The sequence below is a fragment of the Lemur catta genome, chromosome 2, assembly GCF_020740605.2.
Source record: "Lemur catta isolate mLemCat1 chromosome 2, mLemCat1.pri, whole genome shotgun sequence".
Lineage (NCBI taxonomy): Eukaryota > Metazoa > Chordata > Mammalia > Primates > Lemuridae > Lemur > Lemur catta.
Genome location: NC_059129.1, coordinates 8497244 through 8520260, shown reverse-complemented (window position 1 = coordinate 8520260; position 23017 = coordinate 8497244). Strand labels below are relative to the sequence as shown.

The 23017-nt window shown below is 46.5% G+C and overlaps 1 protein-coding gene across 5 annotated transcripts in view; it reads right to left on the bottom strand.

Annotated features, from left to right (window-relative positions):
• SNX29 (sorting nexin 29) overlaps positions 1-23017 on the bottom strand; it is a 394246-nt gene that overhangs the window by 247089 nt on the left and 124140 nt on the right. The window contains exon 14 of one of the 5 annotated variants that reach the window (XM_045542627.1): positions 22241-22292. The exons of the other annotated variants lie outside the window; for them this stretch is intronic. Within the exon in view, the coding sequence (XP_045398583.1) occupies positions 22286-22292 (7 nt within the window). The 3' untranslated portion in view covers positions 22241-22285. Of the gene's footprint in view, positions 1-22240; positions 22293-23017 lie in introns of those variants that run through there. 5 annotated transcript variants of the gene reach the window in all.

The window sequence follows — 23017 nt, the reverse complement described above, 5'->3', positions numbered from 1 at the left end:
GAGAGCCCCGCCGACTCCCACTCCCAGCCCCAAATATGCCTGCTGGCTGCCCTGCAGTTTTCTTTAAAAGCATCAGGAGAGAAAGCAAATCATCGAGTAGGTGGCAAGTACCTCTCAAACAGCTTCCAATGACTGCAATAATTAATGTTTGTAAGTCAAAGCAATTATGCCTGCCCCAATGTCAGAATAAACAACCAGCAACCTCAGACAACACCACTCAAAGGATAATTACTCAAAACAAAACCAGTGAACCTGTTAAGTGCATTTCGTAATTCACAGGCATCGAAACACCGCAGTGAGACACACCTACAGGAATTTTGCTTTCCCCTTCCCTGGCCACACAAAAGCTCAAGGGTACCTTGCATCTACCACCTGGTGGGCACCAGGCACTAGCCCTAACCACATCCAACTACTACAAGAATGTGGCTAGCTGGCCAGGCTGTGCCAAACCATGAGGACTGCCCCAAAGCAGGCACCAACAAAAGGCAGGAAAGGCAGCATAAATCACCTGGCTTTGTGGTGTCTGTAGCTACTCCCAAGTATTCAAAGTCATGCTCACTGCGAAATAACACAGCTAAAGCTAAAAATCCATTTTTCCCAAACTGTGCACGTCCCTGTTAGTGTCCTCCGACCCTCAACTCCAGCCCCACTACCTTTTTTTTTTTTTAAGACATTGTAACCTCTCAGGCCTGTTGCTACACAAGCACAACAACACTTCTGCATTCACATCCTCAGTCTTCACCATAACAATAATACTACTGGCTACCACTCACCTAGCACTGACGGGCGGAGGGTAAGAGGGGAGAGAGGGGTCCCACAAGGCTTTTTTAATACCTACAAATTTAAATACCTACAGGAAAGCTGAGTAACTTTCCTTGCCAATGATAAGCCAAAAGGTGGCAGAGCTAGGATTCAAACCCAGACAGCGGGACTCTGGCATGAGAACCGGAGTGCCCCACACTGCCTTTGCGATACAATAACCCATCGTAAGGGCTGGGGGGATAAAACCCAGCCAGCCAGCCTCTCTGGCAGTGAGGGCACTGGGGCAGGAGGGGGAAGGAACGATGCCTTCTGGAGCACTATTCCCCCAGGGCCACCTTGGGGAGACTGCCCTGGGCCTACCCAGACTACTCCCCCAGGCTCCCCCAATCCACAATGTCTCCGGGCTGGATCTGCCCCTCTCCCCTCCCCTCCTGCAGCTGCTGGGGCTCCCAGAGCAGCTCAGACAACCACAGTCCATGTCCACTCTGGGATTTGGCCAATCACAGCTCCTCCCTGTGGCCCACCCCAGCCAAGCTCTTTCTGACAGCTGTTTGCTGAGGCTGATCTGACTGTCTGCAACACCTCCATCTGCCCCAGCCCCTGATACGCAAATTTTGCAAGAGTCTCTTCAAAGGCCATTTCTCTCTGAAGCGCTTCCTGCCAACCACACCTCTACCACACAGGGCCGCTCCCTCTCCTGCCCCCGGCACATGCTAGACAGGTTTCTCTCCCAGCAGGTCTAACGCTAACCCCTGGCCTGTGCTCGCCTCTCCCGATTTAGACTGTAAGATCCTTGGGGAGAGTGGTTGTGGCCTACTTGCCTTGGTTCAGCCCTCCTAACCATTAAGTACTAATAGTACCACTGTCTACATTTGACTAAATGAGGAAACTGAGGCTCAGCAGAATTAGTGACCAGCCAAGGTCACCAGGAGTGGAAGTAGGATTGATATCTGCGCAACTCCAAAGTCCAGCACCAGGCCAGGGTCCTTCCGGATGTGTCAGAGGGTGGAGGACCTCCTGTAATGGATCCAGCAGAGCGGATCTCCCCACGGCCCTGCTCTTCCCTTCCTGAGCAATTCAGTCCACGCCGTAGGAGATTAGTTAACTTGGAAGGAGATGGGTCAAACACCTAAATATATCACAGACAACTGGAGCCTGGTTTCTTACTGTTGGAGAAGGGAGCAGTAAATATGTAAAGTAAGAAAACAAGAAGTCACAGTGCGGTTGGGTTGGAATTCAAGGTATTGGTGTGAATTCATCTGAACATTTCAAAAGGACGCAGAAGCCAGCTCGCAAGTGTTCCCGCTGGACAAATCTGGTACAATCTGAGCATCAGAATAGTGAAAGTAACAGGTTATAAGCTACCAAATAAAATAAAAACCCATGAATCCAAAATGTATAAATGGAAAGTTTAATGCATAATAGGATATTTAAGGCTTCAAAAATCTCCCCACACAATACTTATTAATTGCAAAGGGGCAAAGAGTGACTTTACAGTAGAGAAGGGTGGCAGACACCCCCTTAATCAGGGGATCAAGGTTAACATCATCGAGAATGGAACAAATTGAAGCCACACACCCCCTGCTAGGATGCACTGAGAACACACATCGCCTCTGTGATACTCCTACCAAACATGCATGAATGGAGTCAAACCATAAGGAAACTCCAACAAACCAAATGGAGGGACACTCCGCAAAATAAACTGGCCTGTAATATTCAGAAAGGTCCAGGTCATGAGAGTCAAGCAGAGAGAGAGACAGAGAGAATAGGTTCCAGTCTGAAGAGACATGACAATTACATGTGAGGCGTCATCTGGATTCAATCATTTTGTAAGAAAGAACATTATCGGGGCAACTGGTTGAAGTTGAGCATTATGTGGGGATGAGATGGTAGAAATGGGTCAATGTTAATTTTCTAATTTTGATTGCTGTCCTGCAGATACAAAGGAGAATGTTTTGCTCGTAGGAAACATACACTAACGTGGTTAGGAGTTAAAAAAAAAAATTTAAAAATAAAAAGCAGATTCCAAGGTCCCCTCCATAATCACACACCCTGGGATGGAGCCTGGAATCTGCATTCTAACATGCCTCTGGGACACTTCTGGGCCACACTCAAGCCCGGGAGCCACTCACTGCCCTGTGCCCTCCTGCCATACCACTTTTATAACAAAGACTCGAGCAAAAAAAATAATCTTCCTTATGATCCTGTTCAGAAAACAAGTAGTCTGAGTACTTTTCCTTTCTTTCCAGTAGTTTTCTCTAACAAGACAGGCCAAGGGCTGCCAGGAGCCTCAAATTCCAGGAAGTCTGCATTTTCCCTTGGCTGTTCTCTGGCTTGAGCTGTGTGGTATCTTATCTCTGCCAGCCAGAGGGGATGGGGCGGAGGTATTATAGTTGCAGAAAGCTTGTTTGATTTTTAGTGCTATGTCTCTTCTCCATCCCCTCACCATCATTTCACTATTTTATAAACCCCATCTCATTAGCCACCTGGCCAATTCCACTCAGAATGGCACTCTGGGCCCTACATTTCATACCCAGAGCCAGGGACATAGCCCAGCAGCTCATGAAGATAATTAACTGCAGATGACACACACCTAAAATATACTGAGTGCAACGGGAAAATCTCAGGGTTCCAAATTTAATTGCCAGAATCATACTTGACTCAAAACTCACAGACGTTACTTCTTGGGGCACGTATTTATCATCAAGGAGGCAGCTCACTGCAGTCCTTTGTGCCAACAGAAAGTGTTTGCTTTGAGGTCAGACAGGCCTGGGGCAAATGCTCGCTCTGCCTCTGCGTGACCCTGGACAAGTCACTTAACCAGTTTATGACCTATGAAGTAGGATGACAAAAGTACCTACTTCAGAAACTCCAGAGAGAATTAAAATGTGTGTGTGTGTGTGTGTGTGTGTGTGTGTGTGTAAAGTGTCTGGCATAGGGTAGGTACTCAAGGTTAGATACTGTTAGATTATCGTCATAATTATTCATAAATTGTGAACCAGGGCGCCATTCTCATTATTTTCCAAACCAAAAAGATCTATTTTCTCCTGGGGCATGAGGGCTAGGGAAGAGCTTGGAATGACGCTCAAATCCTTGCCTGGACGTATTTCCACATCAGTCACCCAGCCTGCATCCTCTGCACCCTGGCTCACTCCCGCGCAGCTGCCGTGGCCTCGCCTCCTGGCAAGGTCTTCGTCTGATCCCCACCCCACCCCCCAGCTCCCGGCCCTCTAGGTATGCGGCATTTCCCACACTAACTGGGCTGAACCGGGCTTCCATGGAAGCGGGTTTTGCACACTCTAAGGTACCCCACGTGACAGCTTACCTGCTGGAGGTGCGAATGCCAACAGCGCCAGTAAGCAGAAGAATGGACACCCAAATAAACCCCCTCGAGACAGACAGACAGCAGGGACAAATAGGCAAGAGGAGCTGATATGAACTGGCAAACTGCTTCCCGACGGGCCCCTGGAAGAACACGGAGCAGAAGGCAGAGCGAGCACAGCTAACAGGGAGCCCGGCCCAGAGCTGTCACAGCCCAGGCCCGGAGGATCCCGGCAGGTAACAAAGGCAGGAACAGGCTGGGGGACATGCACAGTGGACGTCCGGTCGTGGGGAAGCAGAGAGCACACGCCCATGGGAAGGGGTGTCCACGACTCCCCACCAGGCACAGGGAGTACGGCCTCATGTGGCCGGGCCTTCCAGCCTTCCAAGAGCATCAGGGAGTCAAAAATCTTTAAATGCTCATCCACAATTTGTTAAAACATCTCACATGCCAAACAAAACACATCTGTGTGCCACAGTCTCCCTGGGACCACTAACTGCTGCGTCTGCTCTTGACTCTTACCTCTTGGCATTGAGTTTGGCCATCGGTGAGACCAGATGTCTGCTTGCTCGTTAGTGTCCTTCTATTAGGCCAAGAGGAAATGGATTAAAAGCCCTTGAGATCCTGTCAAACACACACAACCTCAATATAGTCATGAGGAAACAGCGGACAAATCCAGACCGAGGGACGTCCTACCAAGCAATCGGCCAGAAGAGGCACGCAAAAAAAATCAAGGTCATGAAAGACAATGGAGCTGTGAGGCATTCCAGATCAAAGGCAACTACGAGGCCAGATCCTGGATCAGGCAGCAAGAATAGCCATAAGAGGTTTAATTGGCCCAACTGGTGAAACATGAATGTGGACTACATACTACATAATAATATTGCACCCAATGTTAAATTTCCTGCATTTTATCATCACACTGCAGTCATGTAAGAAAGTATCCTTAGGCTTAGAAAATTACATAGTTGAGTCTTCAGGGGTCATGACATTTGCAACCACATCTGAGGAGGGGGGCGAAAGACCTAGAACGGGTCCCTGTCTTGCAGTGAAGAGGCGTGGTGTCCGGGGGCTTTGATGGGCTGCAGTCGTTACTGACACAGCGTTTGCAGAGGGAGACATCCCACATCTGAATAACAAGTTGAAAACTCAATTTGGCTCTTGAACAAGTCACAATAGTGTCATCATATCTCAGCCTCTTGAGACCACAGGCAGGAAACGTAGACTGTGAATGAAGAAGGATAAAAAGATGGCAACAAAATACAACAGTGGAGGCCACAGAGAGAAAGAGACAGAAAGAGAAAGGTTACCAAAGGGGGCGTATTATTATTACCACGCATCTGAGCTAAAGAACCACGGCCCCATGGCCTGTTTGGCTTGTAGACATGCTTTGAGAGAGTCAGAGACGCAGAGAGACAGAGATAGAGACACAGAAAGAGACAGAGACAGAAACATAGAGACAGAAATTATTTTTTAACTAGGTGCAAATAATTAAAAATCAGGACATTTCCCTTAAAGATCTAGGTTTCTCTTGAAGAAGCCAAGTGTCTGCCCGCAAGGTGCCCGGGCAATCTCAGGCAGCCAGGACTGGGTGCTGAGGACTTGCCACCCCTCCAGACAGGGCACGCACTGCCCAGTTACCTCCCAGACTCCCCCACTCCCTCGTCTCCTGGGCCTGCTTTATTCACCCCCGCTGCCCACCCGGCCCCTTCAGGAACTCCAGTTTGAGACCCCTACTGCACTTAAACTCTGGGAGTCCGGCAAATTCCACAGACAGATGTGGGCTGAGAATTTCAGGGCCAAATCAAGGATATTAGGTCACCACAGAATTCCAATTCCAGGTTCATATGAATTACGTTTCCTATGGTAGCTCATGGTTCAGCAACCACGGCAAGACTGTTACTGGCCTCCTCAAACATGCACATTGCCCCAATATTAAATCTGTCCCAAAGGATCTAGCGAAATAAACGACATTTCTGAGCAAACACAATTATTTTCCCCTTGACAGCTAATGACTGCAAGAGTTGACAAAGCAAAAAGAAAACAAGGCTCCTTCAAGCTCTGTCACTGCTGTTGGTCTGCACTTGATTAAAACGTTTTTCTGCTTTGTTCCGTTCCGCCGCACACTTGGGGATGAATTACTGAAAAACTATGGAAGACATTTCTACGTGAAAGGAGTGTGTTCTCGGGCCTCCAGGCTCCCAGCAGAAAACTCAGGAGGGCCAGGAGTCTCAGGGTGGCTGGCTGCAGGTGGGTGCCCAAGCGTGAACGGATTCCTGCAGGTTCCAGAAAGCTCACCAGGCACGGTGCGTTTGCAGACCAGGAGGGAACTGGATGCCATTTGTTAAAAAGGCGAATTGAAATTTTGAAAAAACGCCACCAGCAGAAAGCTCTAGAAGGTCCTCATCTTTATTGCTTTTACTTGTAACGTGGCTGCTTCTTGACCATAACCTCTTTAAAAGCAAGAACCTGGGCCTGCCCGATCTCTGGATCCACAACACCCAGCACAGGGCACAGCCGCACGGAGTTCAGCCTCAAGGACTGTCTGATGACATCCAGCCAAAAGCAATGCACGAACCTTATTTGGACCCTGAATCTAGCAGGGGAAAGGCTATAAACACTTTAGGAACAATTAGGGGATTGTGAATGTGGACTGTATGTTAGATATTGTGAAATTATTGTCCATTTTCTCAAGCATGATAATAATATTGTGGTAATGTAGGAGAATGTCCTTGTTCTTGGGAGATTAATGCAGAACAATTTAGGGGAAAAAAAAACACAGTGTCTGAAACAACTTTCAAAGAGTTCAGAAAAATATATACATATACACACATACGTACCTATGTATAGTATTATCTGTGTTTGTTCACTTATTTATTTAGAAAATGAAAGTAAAAACAAATGAACAAAATATTAACAACTGGTAAATCTAAGTGGAGGGCATATGGATCCAAGTTTATTGTACAGTTTTGTACTTTGCAGCAGGTTTGAAATTTTTCAAAACAGAAAGGAAATTTTTTGGAAAGTAAAAAATGTTTGACTGGCTGGGTGTGGTGACTCACGCCTGTAATCCTAGCACTCTGGGAGGCCAAGGAGGGAGGATAGCTTGAGCTCAGGAGTTGGAGAGACTAGCCTGAGCAACAGTGAGACCCCATGTCTACCAAAAAGAAAGGAAAAAAAAGAAACCCAGTCAGGCATTGCAGCACAGCCCTATAGTCCCAACTACCCAGGAGGCCAAGCCAGAAGGATCACCTGAGCCCAGGAGTTGGAGGTTGCAGTGAACTACAATGACACCACTGCACTCTGCCCAGGGCAATGGAGTAAGACTCTGTCTCAACAACAACAACAAAAAAGGCAACTGAGAACTCCTCCTCACAATCCCCCCAACCCCTTAAAAAGAAAAAAAAAAAGAGAGAAGCTTGATGAATGAATACATCCATATGCAAGGCTCAAAATGCCATTTCTATGTCCCAATGGGGTTGAACAGATAAAGCCACTCAGGCTGGAGGTGACTGGTGGGGCCTCCAGCCCCTTGGTCCTAACCTGAAGGCTTAAGGAATCACCATTTTAGCGCCCCCCCCCACCCCCATGAAGATCTGCAGCCCCTGGCTGGGAAGCTCTGCTCTGAATGAACAAATGCGAGGAGCCATCAGAGTAATTACTTTTGTGAAGCAAAAGGAACTCTAATCCACAGTAATCAATTGGCGTATTACCCGTTTCTCTTCAATTTCACCCTCACTGGCAGCTTCCTTCCTTTGTGCTTTGTCTGGTGGGATTATTATTAAGGGGGGGATTTATTAGTATTATTTAAAATGCCTATTTAGAAAGGGATTCTGGAAAGACAGCAGTGACAGCAGCATAATTTTTTAATCTCTCTAAATCCCCACATAAAAAAGTAGTAACTAGACAGTAAAACCAAAAGCCCACGGGTAGCATTTATAACAAAGCTAGGTGATAAGGTATCCCCACGAGCCCCAGAACAAGCAGGTGAGGATAAGCCAACCCAACTGCAAGGGCTATATGGCATCTGCATAGGGAATTGCAGAGGAAGCAACAGGGCATCTGATAAAAGGCCGCAAGAAAAAAGTCCCAAGTCACCAGTAGTATTCCCTGGAAGGACAGCATGCTGGACCAAGTTGAGAACTGCAGTAAAATGGGGAGAGATTTTCCTCCACCTCCCCCCTAGCAGATGGGTGCAAGGGACCTGCAGGAAATTGACATGGGCTAACCCAGGTAGCCTCTGTGAACTCTCAACACTGGCCCACTGGGACGACCCTCCAGGACAGGGCGCCACAGTGAGCATGAAAACTACTGGAGTGGAATCGCAGTTGAGCAGTGGAGACGCAGAGGGAAGGAAAGGAGAGCCAGATAGGAGTCGGGGAGGAGAACAGAGCCGGGAAACCTCAGAAAATGAGTTGCCAGATCCCAGAATACGACACAGAAACAATAGGAGAGAGTCTTGCTCCGTCACCCCCACCCCGCCCTCTAAAAGTTTCATTTCCTAACTACACATAAAGAAAACAGTTTATGAGAAAAGAGAATGAAAAGTAGGATATCTCTATAGATAAAGATATGCCAGCAATACTCATGTAACTGTAACCTTCTATTTCAAAACAAGTTTAAAAAACAATACAAAAATGATACAAGGCATAAAAGAACATACGCCAGAATTAGAAAACCTCAATGGAGGTGACAAAACTTGTGGAATTAAAGAAAACATTTCAGAAATGTAGACCAACCTAGAAGGAACATCTAGAAGGTGAAAAGAATGAACTTTCTGAAAAAATGAAAAGGCAATGAAGAAAGGCACTAAAAAGATTTGAGAGAAAGTGACAAATATTGAAGACAGGCAAATGATCCAACATACAGAAAATAGACACCCTTGGAGAGGAAAACCAAAGGTAGAGATGCTAAGAATTTGATTTAAAAAAAAAAAAAAACTTTGCTGAAATAAAGAGATTTGAAATTACGTATTTAAAGAGCACATCATGTACCTGAGAATACCGACTTGGAATGACTAACACATATATATTCTGGTAAAATTCCTGAACTTTGGAGAAAAAGAAGAACTCCTTTGGACAAGTGCTTTCTAAGGGAAAGAAAATTATCACCCAACTTTGACAGCAATGCTTTGAGAAAATGTAGTGACATATTTAAGATACTCAAGAAAATGTGACCTAAGGATTTTTAGGTCCACAAAATTGATGTTCAAGAGCACAAACTAGTAATAACATGTAAGAACTCTGGGAATAACTGTTCTCATAGACCTTCCCTGCAGAAATCTATCACAGATTAAGCTTCAGATAACCAAAATGATAAGCAGCAAGATAACCACAGAGGGCTGGTGGAAAGCATTAAACAAACTTGCAGAACCAAGACTAAATCAGGATTAAAAGGGAAAGAGTGAAGTGTCTATTGGCTATATGCTCAGGTAATATAGACTCAGAAAGAAGATCTTTCAAGAATGGAGGAAAACAGGGAAAGTATTTGCAAGCACTTTTACCTGTTCTCAGCAGTTATATTGTAGTAGTAGTAGTGGTAGTAGTGTTACTGTTATTCTGAGACTCTAGATATTCACACGTAATATATAAACACATGCATGCATATATACACATAAACATTTATTTTTAAGATAAAATACCTCATGATTTCATACTGAAATTTCCAATTCAAATTCAGTATTACGGGGTTGTTTTCTTAACCTCTTTTATACATTTGTATATCCTTTTCTCCTTATAAAAAGCATCTCAAGGACACACAGGATGACAGAATTAGAATGAGCCATAAGAACTCATTAGCTTTACACCACAATACAGACCCAACAGTCTCAGAATAATACCAATATTGCTATTAGAGTAGGAACTCAAGAGAAGTCAGTCCATGTGTCACCTAGCCAAATCTGCTCCATCCAAGTTACACATGGACAAGGGTACAAAGAAAAGACAACATTCAAGTCAGACTGAACTTTACAAACTGTCAGAAAACTTAGATACTATTAAAGGGTCCAAGGGCAGGTGACCACTATTAAAGGCCTTGCCTCTGCGTGGTAAAGGAGAGGGCCCACACCATACGTTAGAAGGTCCTATTTGGGCTCATCCCTGGTCTTCAAAACATAAAGACAAAAGGTCTACCCAAACGAGCTTCCTGAAAATGTGGGGTTCTATGTTGTCTCTAGGACCACAATGCCTTTTTCTTCTGGATATTTGGCCCTTTGTGTCCTAGGTTGACTTACCAGACGATGACAAGTCAGGCTGTTTTGTGGAATCTTGGGAGATTTGGTTGCCATCCTGACTGCGGGTTGCATTCATTCCATGGGACCAAGAGCAATGGCTGTCTCTAGTGTCAATCTCAAACGGGCATGATTCAAGCCTCCCAGCTCTTTCTGCTAACAGCTTGCAGGCCTCTCCCAGCACCAGAGCCCTCCCAACACCAACCCACATATCCCAGCAAACACAAGGGAACGTAACCAAGAGAGACCAGAGGAGCCCAGCAGCCCCTCCCCCGTGCCCTGCAACCAGGAGGGGCTCCTCCCATCTCAACCTCTAGAGCTTGCAGCATCTGTGACCTCCAGCCTGGCAGTTCCTACCCTTGGTTCCCTCCCCCGTGTCTAACGAACATTCATCAGATGAAAACTGAAGTAACACTGAGTCTTTATCAGCAACTTCTGAAATGACAAGGATAAGAAGTCTCAGACAAAGTGGACTGTGGGTTATCATTAGGTAGACAGATAACCATCTCTCTTCAGGTAGATGAGAAAGAGATGCCAAAACACTGCCCCATCTGGGGACATGGTGTTCTCCCAACAAGAGCTAAGCTCCATGGGGGCAGAGAACTTCATCTGATTGCAGTGCTGCTGTCCCCGTGCCGAAGCTGGCACACCCTGACGACAGTAGGCACTCAGCAAATATTGACTGACTGAACATATGACTGTTACGTACAAAGCACCAGATAAAGAATTCATCCATTTAAAAAAATAATTGAGCACTGTTAAGATACAAAAAACCACTGAATTGCATACTTTGGGTAGATGAACTATAAGATATATAAAATCCCATCTCAACATAGCTGTTTAAAAAAAAAAACTGAGCATCTACTATGTAGCAGGCACTGAGACAAGCACTGGGGGTCTGAGAGATTATGACCAACAAGGTCTGCTTCTGAAGATGACACAGCCTTCATCAAGACCCTATGCAAATAAATACCCACATCAGGGGAGAAAGACCACGAGGACAGTCATGAGGGACCTTGTCACATTTGGATTATTAAAATGCAGCCGTGAAATCGTACAACTGGGATGACACAGAAGAATGCCGGTGCTCCAGCCCAACTCCACCTCCTCCTACTTCACAGCCACGCAGACCGAGGCTGTGAGCAGAAGGCAGCTGGCTAACCACACTCAGAGAGGCAAAACTGAGATAAAAACCTCCACAGCCTGACCCCAGCACCAGCAGACTGTCCCCACCACACAGCCTCAGTCACACACGCTAGTGGAACTCATGCCCCGGGCTGCACAGCCAAGCCGCCGAGAACAAATGCGGATCAGCATTTGACAACAAGACTCAGATGTCATCGATCTCTTTCATGGTTCCCACAAAAACAACACACAGGCACATAATACAGTCGACCCTTGGTGTCGTGGGGGATCTCTGTTCCAGGACCCCCCTCAGATACCAAAATCCAAGGATGCTCAGGCCCCTTATGTAACATGGCATAGTATTTTCATATAACCTATGCACACCCTCCCACAGACCTTAAATAATCTCTAGATTACTTAGAATACCTAATACAATGTAAATGTTATATAGTTGTTGTGCTCTATTAGTTTTTCTATTCATATTATTTTTATTGTTATTTTGTATTTTTTTTTTAACATTTTCGATCTGCAGCTGGTTGAATCCACGGATGCGGAGCCCACACATATGGAAGGCTGACTGTACATAATTTGTGGGACATACGCTATCCCCATTTTACATAAAAGGAAACTGGGGCACAGAAAGGTTATCAGCTGGTCCAAAGACTGAAGCTGGTGTGCAGTGGAGCGAGGATTTGAACCTGCACCTGTCAAAGGCCGGGAGTAGAGAATCACTAATGGTACAGGTGTGCTGGGGCTGCCATAACAAGACACCACAGACTGGCTGGCTGAAACGACAGTTACTTCTCACAGCTCTGGAGGCTGGAGGCCAGGCCCCAGGTGTTGGCAGGGTTGGTTTCTCCCGAGTTCTCTCTCCTTGACTTGCTGACGGCCACCTTCACCCTCAATCTCTTCACATGACCTTTTTCTCTGCAACATGTACACCTGGTGTCTCTTCTTAGAAAGATGCCAGTCCCATAGGATTAGAGCCCACCCTTATAACATCATTTGCCTTCAATTGCCTCTTTAAAAGCTCTATATTCAAACACAATCAGACACAGTGAGAGTTAGGGCTTAACATATACATTTTTGGGGAGATGTAATCAGTCCATAACAAGTAGTGACCCGCTTATGGCAGGAGAACAATGCCTGCTGTAAATTTTAAATAGAGGAAGTAAAATGCAACCTAGTGACAGATTAGTAACAATTTAGATAATCCCTGAATATCAACCCTAAAAATAGAATAATCCCCACATAATTATTCCCAGACCAATCTCCCTTTAGAAGTCACCTAAATGGTAAACGAAATATAATTAACATTTCTTGTAAGACCTCTCAGGAGAGGACACTAAGCTATTTACTAACCCTCCTAACTCAGGGACAAGAGAATTGGGTTTTTAAAGCTATGCACAGTACTTTGTTTATAGAACCATCTCCCTCCCCGCAAAAAATCCAAAGAGCAAAACTGCCAAACATAAAATCTCCTTGAACATGCTAAGAGGGGGTGAGAGCTTAGCAACTTTCAAACGAGCCACACAGCACAGATTGCATGTCATTTTGTAACCTTCCTAATCCTTTCATTATGCATTTTTTATAAAACACCAACAGCATTATCACATGGAAAATAAACCTATTCCTTCAGTTTTTAAATGAACTTTGAGAATTCTTTAGTGCTGGTTCAAACGCTGCCTTGAAAGTTGGTGAATGCCACACGAGGTGGTTTGTCATCGTTAATTCCTCTTTCAGCCCAGCCTGGGTCAACGGAGACGCTAATGCTGCTGCAGAGTTGGCCAAAACCCGGTGATAAATCTCCTGCCTTCCATCTGCCCAGAGCTAACACGGGCAGCAACGACTGGACTCCTGCGCCCTTTCCTTTGGGCAGAGGTCAAGGCTGGAATATCTCTAGTGACTTATCTTGCAAAGATGGAACTCCCTCCTTGCCCTAACTTTCTGCAGTCAGAGTGGTCACAAGGCTAACTGTGGGGGCCACTTGCTCTCTTGATGGGCTTCACTCCACCGTCCCTCTCATACTGTAATTCCTGCAGCTCAGAAGCACCAAGGAGATGCTCTAGTTACCTCCCAGGAGAGGTGACAAGTAGCTAATCTGTAGTACCAGGGGAGGCCGGCAGTCTGCTCTCCGGAGTCTGAGATGGGAACTAACAGGAGCCCGAAGTTCTCAACAATGCCTCTCAGTTACTCAGATTTGAGGGGCAACAACACCCACCCAAGAGTGAAGGGAATCAAAACAAGTTATGAGAAAGGAAACAGGCATCTCAGAGGTTGGGAAATGAAGCCTTTCCTTCATCCAAATGCTTGAATTGGCTCCAGAAGCAGCTCGTGGGTGGCAGATGAGCTTTTCCTGATGTGGAGGTAGAGGAAGCTGCATGACAGAACGGGACTGGGCTAGAATTTGGAACCAGAAGACATGTTCGAGACCTAACTCACCACTTAACAGCTATGTCAGGGGTTGGCAAACTACCACCCACAGGCCAAGTCTGACCACCACCTGTTTTTGTAAATAAAGTCTTATTGAAACACAGGCACACCATTAGTTCATACATCAACCGCGCCTGCTGTGAAAGTTGATCCTATGAATTGGGTCATTCTTGTAACACCCAACTAAAATAGAGCCATGAGGCCATGGGGGAAAGTACTCAAGGCACGTGACATTGCTCCAAGAATGTAATTCTCTGCAAGCCTGACTATTGAAACTGCCTGCTGGAACCTGAAACCGGTTTTATCTAATAGCTGCTGAAACCACCTGCTGGGACTCGATAAGACTAGTTTTACCCCACACTGTCACTCACCAATCAGAGCTTGCCAGCTCCCCAAAACTTTGCTTGTGCCAATGAACTTTCTTGCAAAACAATGTGTAACATTTCTCCTGCTTATAAAATCTCCAGCCTTCTCCGAAGAACAACTGCTCTGGTGTGTATGACCTGAATTGCAATTCTTGCTTGACAAACAAAATGTCTTAAACTTAGACATTTGTCTCTGTGTTTTATTTGACTCCAACACTGCTTTCACACCATAATGGCAGAGTTGAGTGGCTGCAACAGAGACCATACGGCCTGCAAAGCTGAAAGTATTCACTATCTGGCCCTTTACACAAAACACTTTCTGACTCCTACACTATGTGATATTTCATATAAATTACTTCACATCTTTCAATCTCAGTATCCACGTTCCTTAAAATGAGAACTGTACAGCCATCTGTCCTTCCTATCTCAAGGGGTTTTAAAAATCAAATTTCATTATAACATCATACTAATGACAATTTGACTCTTTAATATCTACCAGGCAGGGTTCTAAGCACTTTGCCTGAATTAGTTCATTCAATCCTTATTATAAATCTGTGAGAGAGGCAATATTACAAACCCATTTTGTAGACGAGGACACTGAGACTCAAATGGGAAGGATGGTGGCCAAGAAGGTAGATGGTAGAGATGGGTTCAATCCAAGCTCCTAATCCACCCGCATCCTCTGTTGTCCATGCCCTGCAGACATGGAGGTACTGGAGGTGTTGGCCGACATGAGAGCGAAATGACAGAGCTTAGCCCTGGCAAAGGCATCTTGCCACCCTCGAGGCCTGTTTCCATGTTCTTCCTCCAGCCTCACCCCTCTCCCCCACTTCCATTCTCTCCCCCCCTTAAATTCCCAAGAAGAATTCACATCTTTTGTTTAAGAAACATACAGGGCCTACTCTCTCAGCTGGTCGGCAAAGCCAAACCATGAGAGCCACCCAGGTACCAGTTTGCACTTCATTCTTATGCAACATTTCATGTTAAGTGGGTAAAAAACTCTTCTAAAACAGAGAGAGTAATACTTCCAGCATAAAGATTCAAAGTTTTTGGTGTGAACTTAGAAAAATGCACGTGTAACCCAGAACAACAACAGGAGTAAGAAGCAGAAATGCCTGCTGGGAACTTCATAGTTTACCAAGTCAGGGTTCCCACTGGATCCTAACAAAAGCCCTATAAGGCTTGATATTCACTGGAAACTGAGGCCCAGAGAGATCATAGACTTGCCTGAAGATGCACAGCCAGTGAGGAGCAGAGCTGCCAATCAAAATTAGGTCCTCCACCAAATCCATCAATTGGGCTACACCACCATGCTGCGAGGTCTGAACACATTAGACAAGACAGCACAGGCTGGATGAGCACCTGTAACAATTATTAGATAAGCAGGCATCTGACCCAAATGCTATGATGCCTAAACTGAAGGCTCCTTACCCTTCCCGTCAGGAGAAATCCCTCTACTCTTCAGTTCCAAGCCCTAAATCTGGGATGCCAGTGGCTGGCAGGGAGGGAATTCTACTACTTTTCAGTCATCCCTTATCTCCTCCTTCTGGAAACTACCCTCCGGGGTGTTCTGTCAATCACACAGGTGGGCATCTGCCCCTGGCTGGGCCATCCCTTTGGAACTGATGACTAAGCCAGAAAAGCCCCTCTGACCCATACAGAGCTAATCGGTCCTACCAGGGAGGAAGGGTGGGCCTCGTCCTGCTGAGATCCTGACCTGCAAGAGGAACGTAAGCCTGGCTGTGTTTGCCGGCCCAGGGGAAGCTGGCCTGAGTATGACGTTGACCCAGAAAGCAAGGGCAGGGCAAAGACTCAGAGGCCAGATAAGATCGTCATCATTCTGGATTCTGATCTATCTGAAGCCTACGCCATCTTATCCCTGTGGAATTCCCGGTTACATGAACCAACAGGTTCCTTGTTGTGTGGTTTTGTCCCTTTGGTTTACATAAACTAATGTGAATCGGGAATCTTTTGGTCTGCTCCAAAGAATCCTCAGGCACCTGTTTCGCCTCCAGGCCCAGCTCCTCGAGAGAGCGCCCAGGGACGAGGAGGGTGACAGCCCTGAACCAGGCTCTCCTCTTCGAGGACAGAACACTAGCGAGGCCTCCGGAGCATAACTACAGCCAGAGCTGGGCAGTCAGAGGTCCTCCCGCCCTCAGCAGCTGGTTTTAAACAGCACAGGCTCAAAATGAGAGACCCTTCTACCAAGAAACTCATGCTCTGAAAAGACATCAAAACCAGACATTGGCCACTGTCTAACTTGGGCTGATCACAAGATGGGAACAACCGTGAGTGTTTTTTCCCTCCCTTTTGAAGTTTCAGCCTTTACAGAAAGGTTTAGAGATGCAATAGCAGACCCCAGAGCTGGGCTCAACTCGATGCTCTTAGTCATCACGTGAAGATGACGTGGGCAGGTTTTTGATACCCCCAATTAGCGGCAGGAATAATACAATTCTCCAGGAACCCCTCAGCCTGTCAAAGAGCCCGTGTCAACCAGGAAGAACAGTCAGGGCTGTCCCATGGGGTCCATCAGGAGCTAGAGACGGGAATTACAGACCAGGAACAGGCATCCTGGAGCTAGTGAAAGGTCCTTCCATACTCTCCTCCAAGCTGCCAAAGTGATCTAAGGCTGCAGTCCCCAACCGCCTGTTAGGAACTGGGCCACACAGCAGGAGGTAAGCGGCAGGCTAGCAGGGAAGCTTCATCTGTATTTACAGCCACACCCCATCGCTCACATCACCACATAAGTTCCGCCTCCTGTCAGATCAGCAGTGGCATTAGATTTTCACAGGAGCGTGAACCCAACTGTAAACTGCACATGTGAGGGGTCTAGGCTGCATGCTCCTTATGAGAATCTAATGCCTCATTATCCGAGATGGAACTGAGGTTGTGAAGCTAGCACTAAGGAGCAGCTGCCAATACAGATTATCATTAGCAGAGAGGTCTGACTGCACAGTAAATGCAAGGCACTTGAATAGTCCCAAAACCATCACCACTCCCACTGGTCCATGGAAAAACTGTCTTCCATGAAACCTGTCCCTGGTGCCCAAAAGATTGGGGACTGCTGATCTAAGGTATAAAAGTCATGTCACTTCCCCGAGACCCTAAAAACCCCAGCCATGATCCTTCTCTCTAAAACCAGGATTTGATCACAGCTATCTGCAAATCAGCATCCCTGAAACCCTGTCAAGCTTCCACTTTTTAAAACAGCTTTGAGATAAAATCCACAAACCAAATAATTCACCCATTTCAAGTATACCATGTAATGGCTTTTAGCATATTCACAGTTGTGCAGCCATTGCTACGATCAATTTTAGAACATTTTCATCAGCTCAAAGAGAAACCCTGTACCCCTCAGCAGTAAGCCCAGCTTCTGAGATCACCTCCACAGCCAGGCCTCAGTGACGCCTGTGCTGTGCAGGAGGGGAAGCCCTTTCTTGTGCATGTTCCCAACAACAGGGGCTTCTCGGGAGGAGAACAACACCTTCCCCACCCAGCCCTGCAGGGCCAACGTTCAGTCCTTTCTCAGGATGCTTTGGAGCGAGAAGAAACCAGCATTCCAATAACTAACTCGTTCACATTTTTCTATGAGTATCTTTTGTCCTCCTAAAGGAGCTCTCCAGAGGGCAATCAAGCAAAACGCACTGATATGAATTTATGTGACAATCTAATGACAACTCAATATGGTATTGTTAGAAGAGTTCTAACAGCAAGGGTGAACCGGGAATGTGGCAGAATGGCCCCTGGGATGAGGGACGAAGAGCAGCGTGGGAGGCCACCAGGAGGAAACCAGGAACAGAAAATGAGCAGAGCTCAAAAGGCACCAGTGACCAGGCTTCGTTGCAGGGTCACAGGGGAACCCGTCAGCCTGCCCAATTATGGGAAGATGGTGCAGCTGGGATACGGTATGGAAGGAGGTGGGGCCTCGGAGCAGAGGAACCAAGAACAGGAGGAACCACCCGGGGTTTGGAATCAGACAAGCTGGGTTCCATTCTCTGCGTGACCTTTTACCTTGCTACGTGACCCTGGACAAAGGTTACTTATGTAACTGAAAAAGGGCAAGGGAATTTTTTTTTTTTTAAACAAGTTCTCTCATTATAACCCCCACCCTTTTTGGGAATTAAAACCTGCATTCCTTCCCCAAGCCCAGTAATCAAAGGGGCAGAAAAATGTTCTTTGCTGTTTGTTTTCTAGTATTTCAAACCACAGGAGATGTCCAAGGGTCACAAGGTCAAAGGAGATAAGGACAACCCAAAACACCAATTTTGGTTAAACAGCAATAGCCTGAAGATAGGACAGGTGACACCAGTGGTCAAGTAGACTCAGCCCAATTGCCAAAAACCCCACCTTCTAAAAAGCCCTGTTTTTCTGCTTAAAGACAGGATGGTGGTCTTTGAGATGCCAGTCCCCTGCCCTCCTCACCTGCCAGCAAACTAATAAACTTCTCTTTCCTCTTCCTCAAAACACTTGTTCTCATTCTTCCTTCTGATTTGGCCTTGGGGACAAATACCGAACTTTCAGTAACACTTAAAACTTTCTGAGCCTCAGTTTCCCCATATGAAAAGGAGAATTGTCCTTTCCCTGAGAGCCCCGTTGCTCACCTGTGGGCTTTTGCACATACTTTTGCTCCCCCAGCCACCTTCAGCTGCTCAAATGTCACTTCCACCAGAGAATCTGCCCGGATCCCACCCCTCGTCATATACATGCAAGCACTAACTGCCTCTGTTTTCTGCTTCCCTGACAGCCCACACTTTCCCTTCAGAGCAATTCTCTGTTTGTACTAAAACGAGTATATCATTACCGTCTGCCTCCTCGCCAGAACACGTTACTGCATTACTATCTCCCAGTGCCTGGCACGCTGTAGGAACCCAGCGATTGTAGTTTTCCTTGAGAGGCAGCACAGTGTGCTAGCTAAGAGCTTGGGCTCCAGAACAGGGGGGTCAGCAAGCTCTTTTGGTAAAGGGCCTAATGGTAAATATTCTCGGCTCTGTGAGCCATGCAGTCTCTGCAGCAACTACTCCACTCTGCAGTGTGCAAGGCGCCAAAGATAATTCCTAAACAAAAGGGTACGGCTGTATTACAATAACACCTTATATACAAAACAAACGGTGGCCCTGCAGGTCAGTTTGCCAACCCCTGACCTAGAATCACACTGTGGAGTTGAATCTTGGCTCATCTGTAACTTTTTACCCTGAGCAAGTGACTTAACTTCTTTGTGCCACAGTTCCCACATCTGTAAAAAGGCAGTGATACTCGGATCTACCTCACGAGACTTCGGGAGGATTAAATGAACGTGTGAAACACAGTAGGCACTCAATAAATGTGGACTGCCATAATCATCAGAGCCATTACTTAATGGTGGTGTTGAAGATGGGATCAATAATTGCACCCACCAGCCCTATGATGGTGGCTGCCATGATGGTGAGCATACTGATGATGATGATGATGATGATGATTCAGCCAACCTTGACCAGAAGAAAGGCAACCAGGTGAGCGCAGGGAAGCAATGAGAGATAGGAAAAACTCTACCTGGGCCCAGAGAGGCTCCATGACATCTGACAACTGGACAGTCTGGATTACGATGCAGGTGGCCCCCCCACCCCCTCTCCGCAACCTCGTGTGCACCTGCAACAGAGCTCGGACAAGGACCATCAGGCGATGCCAGCTCTGGGCCAGACAACCAGTTGGTGCAGTCACAGGCCACTGGAATCAGATTTCTCATGAGGCAGGGAGACAAGGAAAAACCACATGGCATGTCAATTTCCAAATGGGGACAATGACCTTGCCAGCTGTGAGCTAGCCAGGAAGGTAGTTTTCCTGGTTCAGCCAGTGAAACTAAGACTTCATCACAAGGTCCCCTTTAAAAGGTCAAAAACTCCTCTGGATACAAGAGAGGAATGCATCGAGCTAATGAGCCACTTGGGGACTGTAACAGAACGTCCCTGGTTTATCACTATCCTTAATCACCGACTGATCCCATGTAAGGAAGGCTCTATGCAGCAACCCCCAGCAAGGACAGAAGCATTTTCACTTTCAGAGTAGGGCTTGAGTTTTGTTTTGCAAAGTAAATATATAAATAAATAGCACAAACAAACCAATAACTAGTCACGGTTATTAAATTCACAATATTAAGGTGGACACAGAATTCTCCAGAATCACTTGATAAAAGTATATCATGTCCTCCTGATTTTAGGTACATCCATATGCACTAAGCTAATGCCTGAAGCTACTGGTGGTAGTTATCAAACAATCACAGGACCTCCAAGGAGGGAGGGCGCTCAGGATTTAGATTTTCCAGGAATTGTGTCTATTATAAAATTTGTTCCCTTCTTGGTCCCCGGACAGAGAGTAGGCACCTGGGAAGTAGGGAGGGAAAGGCTTTGACAATGAAATGACTAATGACATAGTCAACTCCAACCAAACTGACTGCCACATTCCCCTGTCTGACACTTGAGTCTTGCGTGCACCTCTGAAATCTGGCTGGCTGTGCCCTGCACCTTCGCCCCCGCCAGCTCCTCTGCGTGGAAGGGCATCCCCTCACCACCTGCACCCAGTGGCCCTTCGGTCTCAAGGCTCAGCCTCGTCCGAGCCCGTTCCACAGGTAGATTTCTCCCTCTGTGCTCCCAGAACTTGCTGCTGGCGCTGGCCACTCTGCAGCCCAACCACGGCTCCCTTGTGTGTCTCTCCCACTAGGCTCTGTCTTGGATCATCTTAAGTAATAAAATCTTAAAAGTCACGCATTTAATAGGTTCTATTTTCTAAAACTTAGTTGATAAGTAAAATTTTAAAAGATGAAACTCAGTCAAAAAGAAACTATGGAAATAAAAAATGTTCATCTGTATGGCCAGAGAAACAATGTTTCCCAAACATGGGACCTGCAGCCAGCACCATAGTGCCCCCTCTGGCCAGCCTGTGCACAGGTCGACTTGCAGATCTTAGTGAATCTGATCAGGGAACCTGGGAGGAGGGACACGCAGGTGAATAGGGGGAACCCTGGGGAGCAGCTATTGTTTCTGCTCTGGGCAAGAACACACCTCCACGTCTATTTTCCCCCAGAATGCTCACCTGGGAGTTGATCTGCCCACCTAACTCACCTGCGGGGATGGGTATATAATTCAGAGCTAGCTAATCAGGACAAGAGGAAGTGACTCAGGGATGGGCACACATTCGGGCCCAGTCTGAGCCAATGAGAGTCACGCCAGAGACCTGACTGCTGGGAGCCCAGAAGTTTTGTCTTGCCCATTGGGGGCACAAAACAGAAGAATGGGAGGTCTGCAGTGCCTGCCCACTGACAGTGGCTCTAGGAACGAGGCCCATGCACAGAGGAACAGAGATGGACCCTGGATCGAGCCATGCCTGAAGCAAAAACCTACCCGGATCATGTGAGCCCTTCTACTTCAGCCACGTCACACTGGATTTTCAGAAGTTTACCGACAAAAGCCCTAGATGATACACGGCCACTCCAGAAGAAAATCAAAGTTTATATTTAATATTTGAATGATAAAAATAGACCTACAAAAGCAGGCTCATAAAAAATGTCTAGCTGAGTATGCATTCAGAGACCAAAGGATCAACTATTTTGCCGACATACATCACTCTTCCTCTTTATTTAGGCGTAAGTGAGTTGGCCTAAGACAAAAGATGACAAGCAAGTTATCTTTTCATGCCACTAAGTCGCTGAACAACTGACAAGCTGTGTATGCAATAACTAGAAGGCACAAGGCAGTAAGGAAAAAGGTGTTTGCAGATGGGGTGTCACTCAAACTCCTCTCTGCACTGGGCCCATTACATAGGAAAAGTAAGAGCCACAGTAACTCCAAAGCAAAAACACGAGCCTACTCTATTTATACTCACTTTCCTGTGAAACCACGTATTTCCCACTAAAGAAGTTTACGTGTCTCCGAAAGTTCTGATAAGTCTTCCTTATCTGTTCCTCAAAAGGCTGAACATGACAAACTCTTGATTCACTCCTGTGATGCCGATGCAAATTCCAGAACAGCCGTGGGAGAAGTGAGTCAAAAACGCATGAATAAACACTCCATGTGAATTTCACTGCCTGAAATAAGAAAGTCCCATGATTAAAAACAAGCCAAATGCTCAGACTGCTCGTACAGCTTTCGAATGCCAGCCTGTTTCAAAGTGAGAAATTCAAAAAAATATTATCAACCAAAAAGGAACACACTCGTAAACAGTACTGAATCTTGTCAAGGTTGTAACGCTAGACCGCAAGCAAAAATGGAGTGGCTTGAGCTTCCCAAAGCCTCAAACCTACAGCATCGAGGATGCCAAAACATCTTATAAATCCCTATGAGATAATAATTCGTTATTGCATGGGTTTTCCTAAACTGGCATAACTAGCAGCATCCTACTAACCAGAAATCTTGGTCAACTGGAAATTCTGTTTTCCAGACTCCTGGAGGCCTCAACAGCCTAATTCCGTAGCTCGCTCCCCTCACACGTTCTGCTCTAGTCATACTGGCCTTTCTTTACTTTTCTTACACACCCCACGCTCATCCCCACCTCAGACCAAGACCCACTCTTGGGCAAGAAGTTTCAAGACACTATCCCTGCCCCCTGTTGCTACCAGCACCACCCCATCCTCCACACTGCTCTCAACGAAATGCTCCTCTAACCAGTGAATTCATCAGTTCAGCACCCCAGTGGTGCTCCGCTGCCTACAGGAGAAGGACCACCCCGCTAAGCAGCCGTGCAGGACTCCGTGGTCTGGCCTCAAACACACCATGCCCTTTCACGGTTCTCAAAAAGCCCTCCTCACTGCCA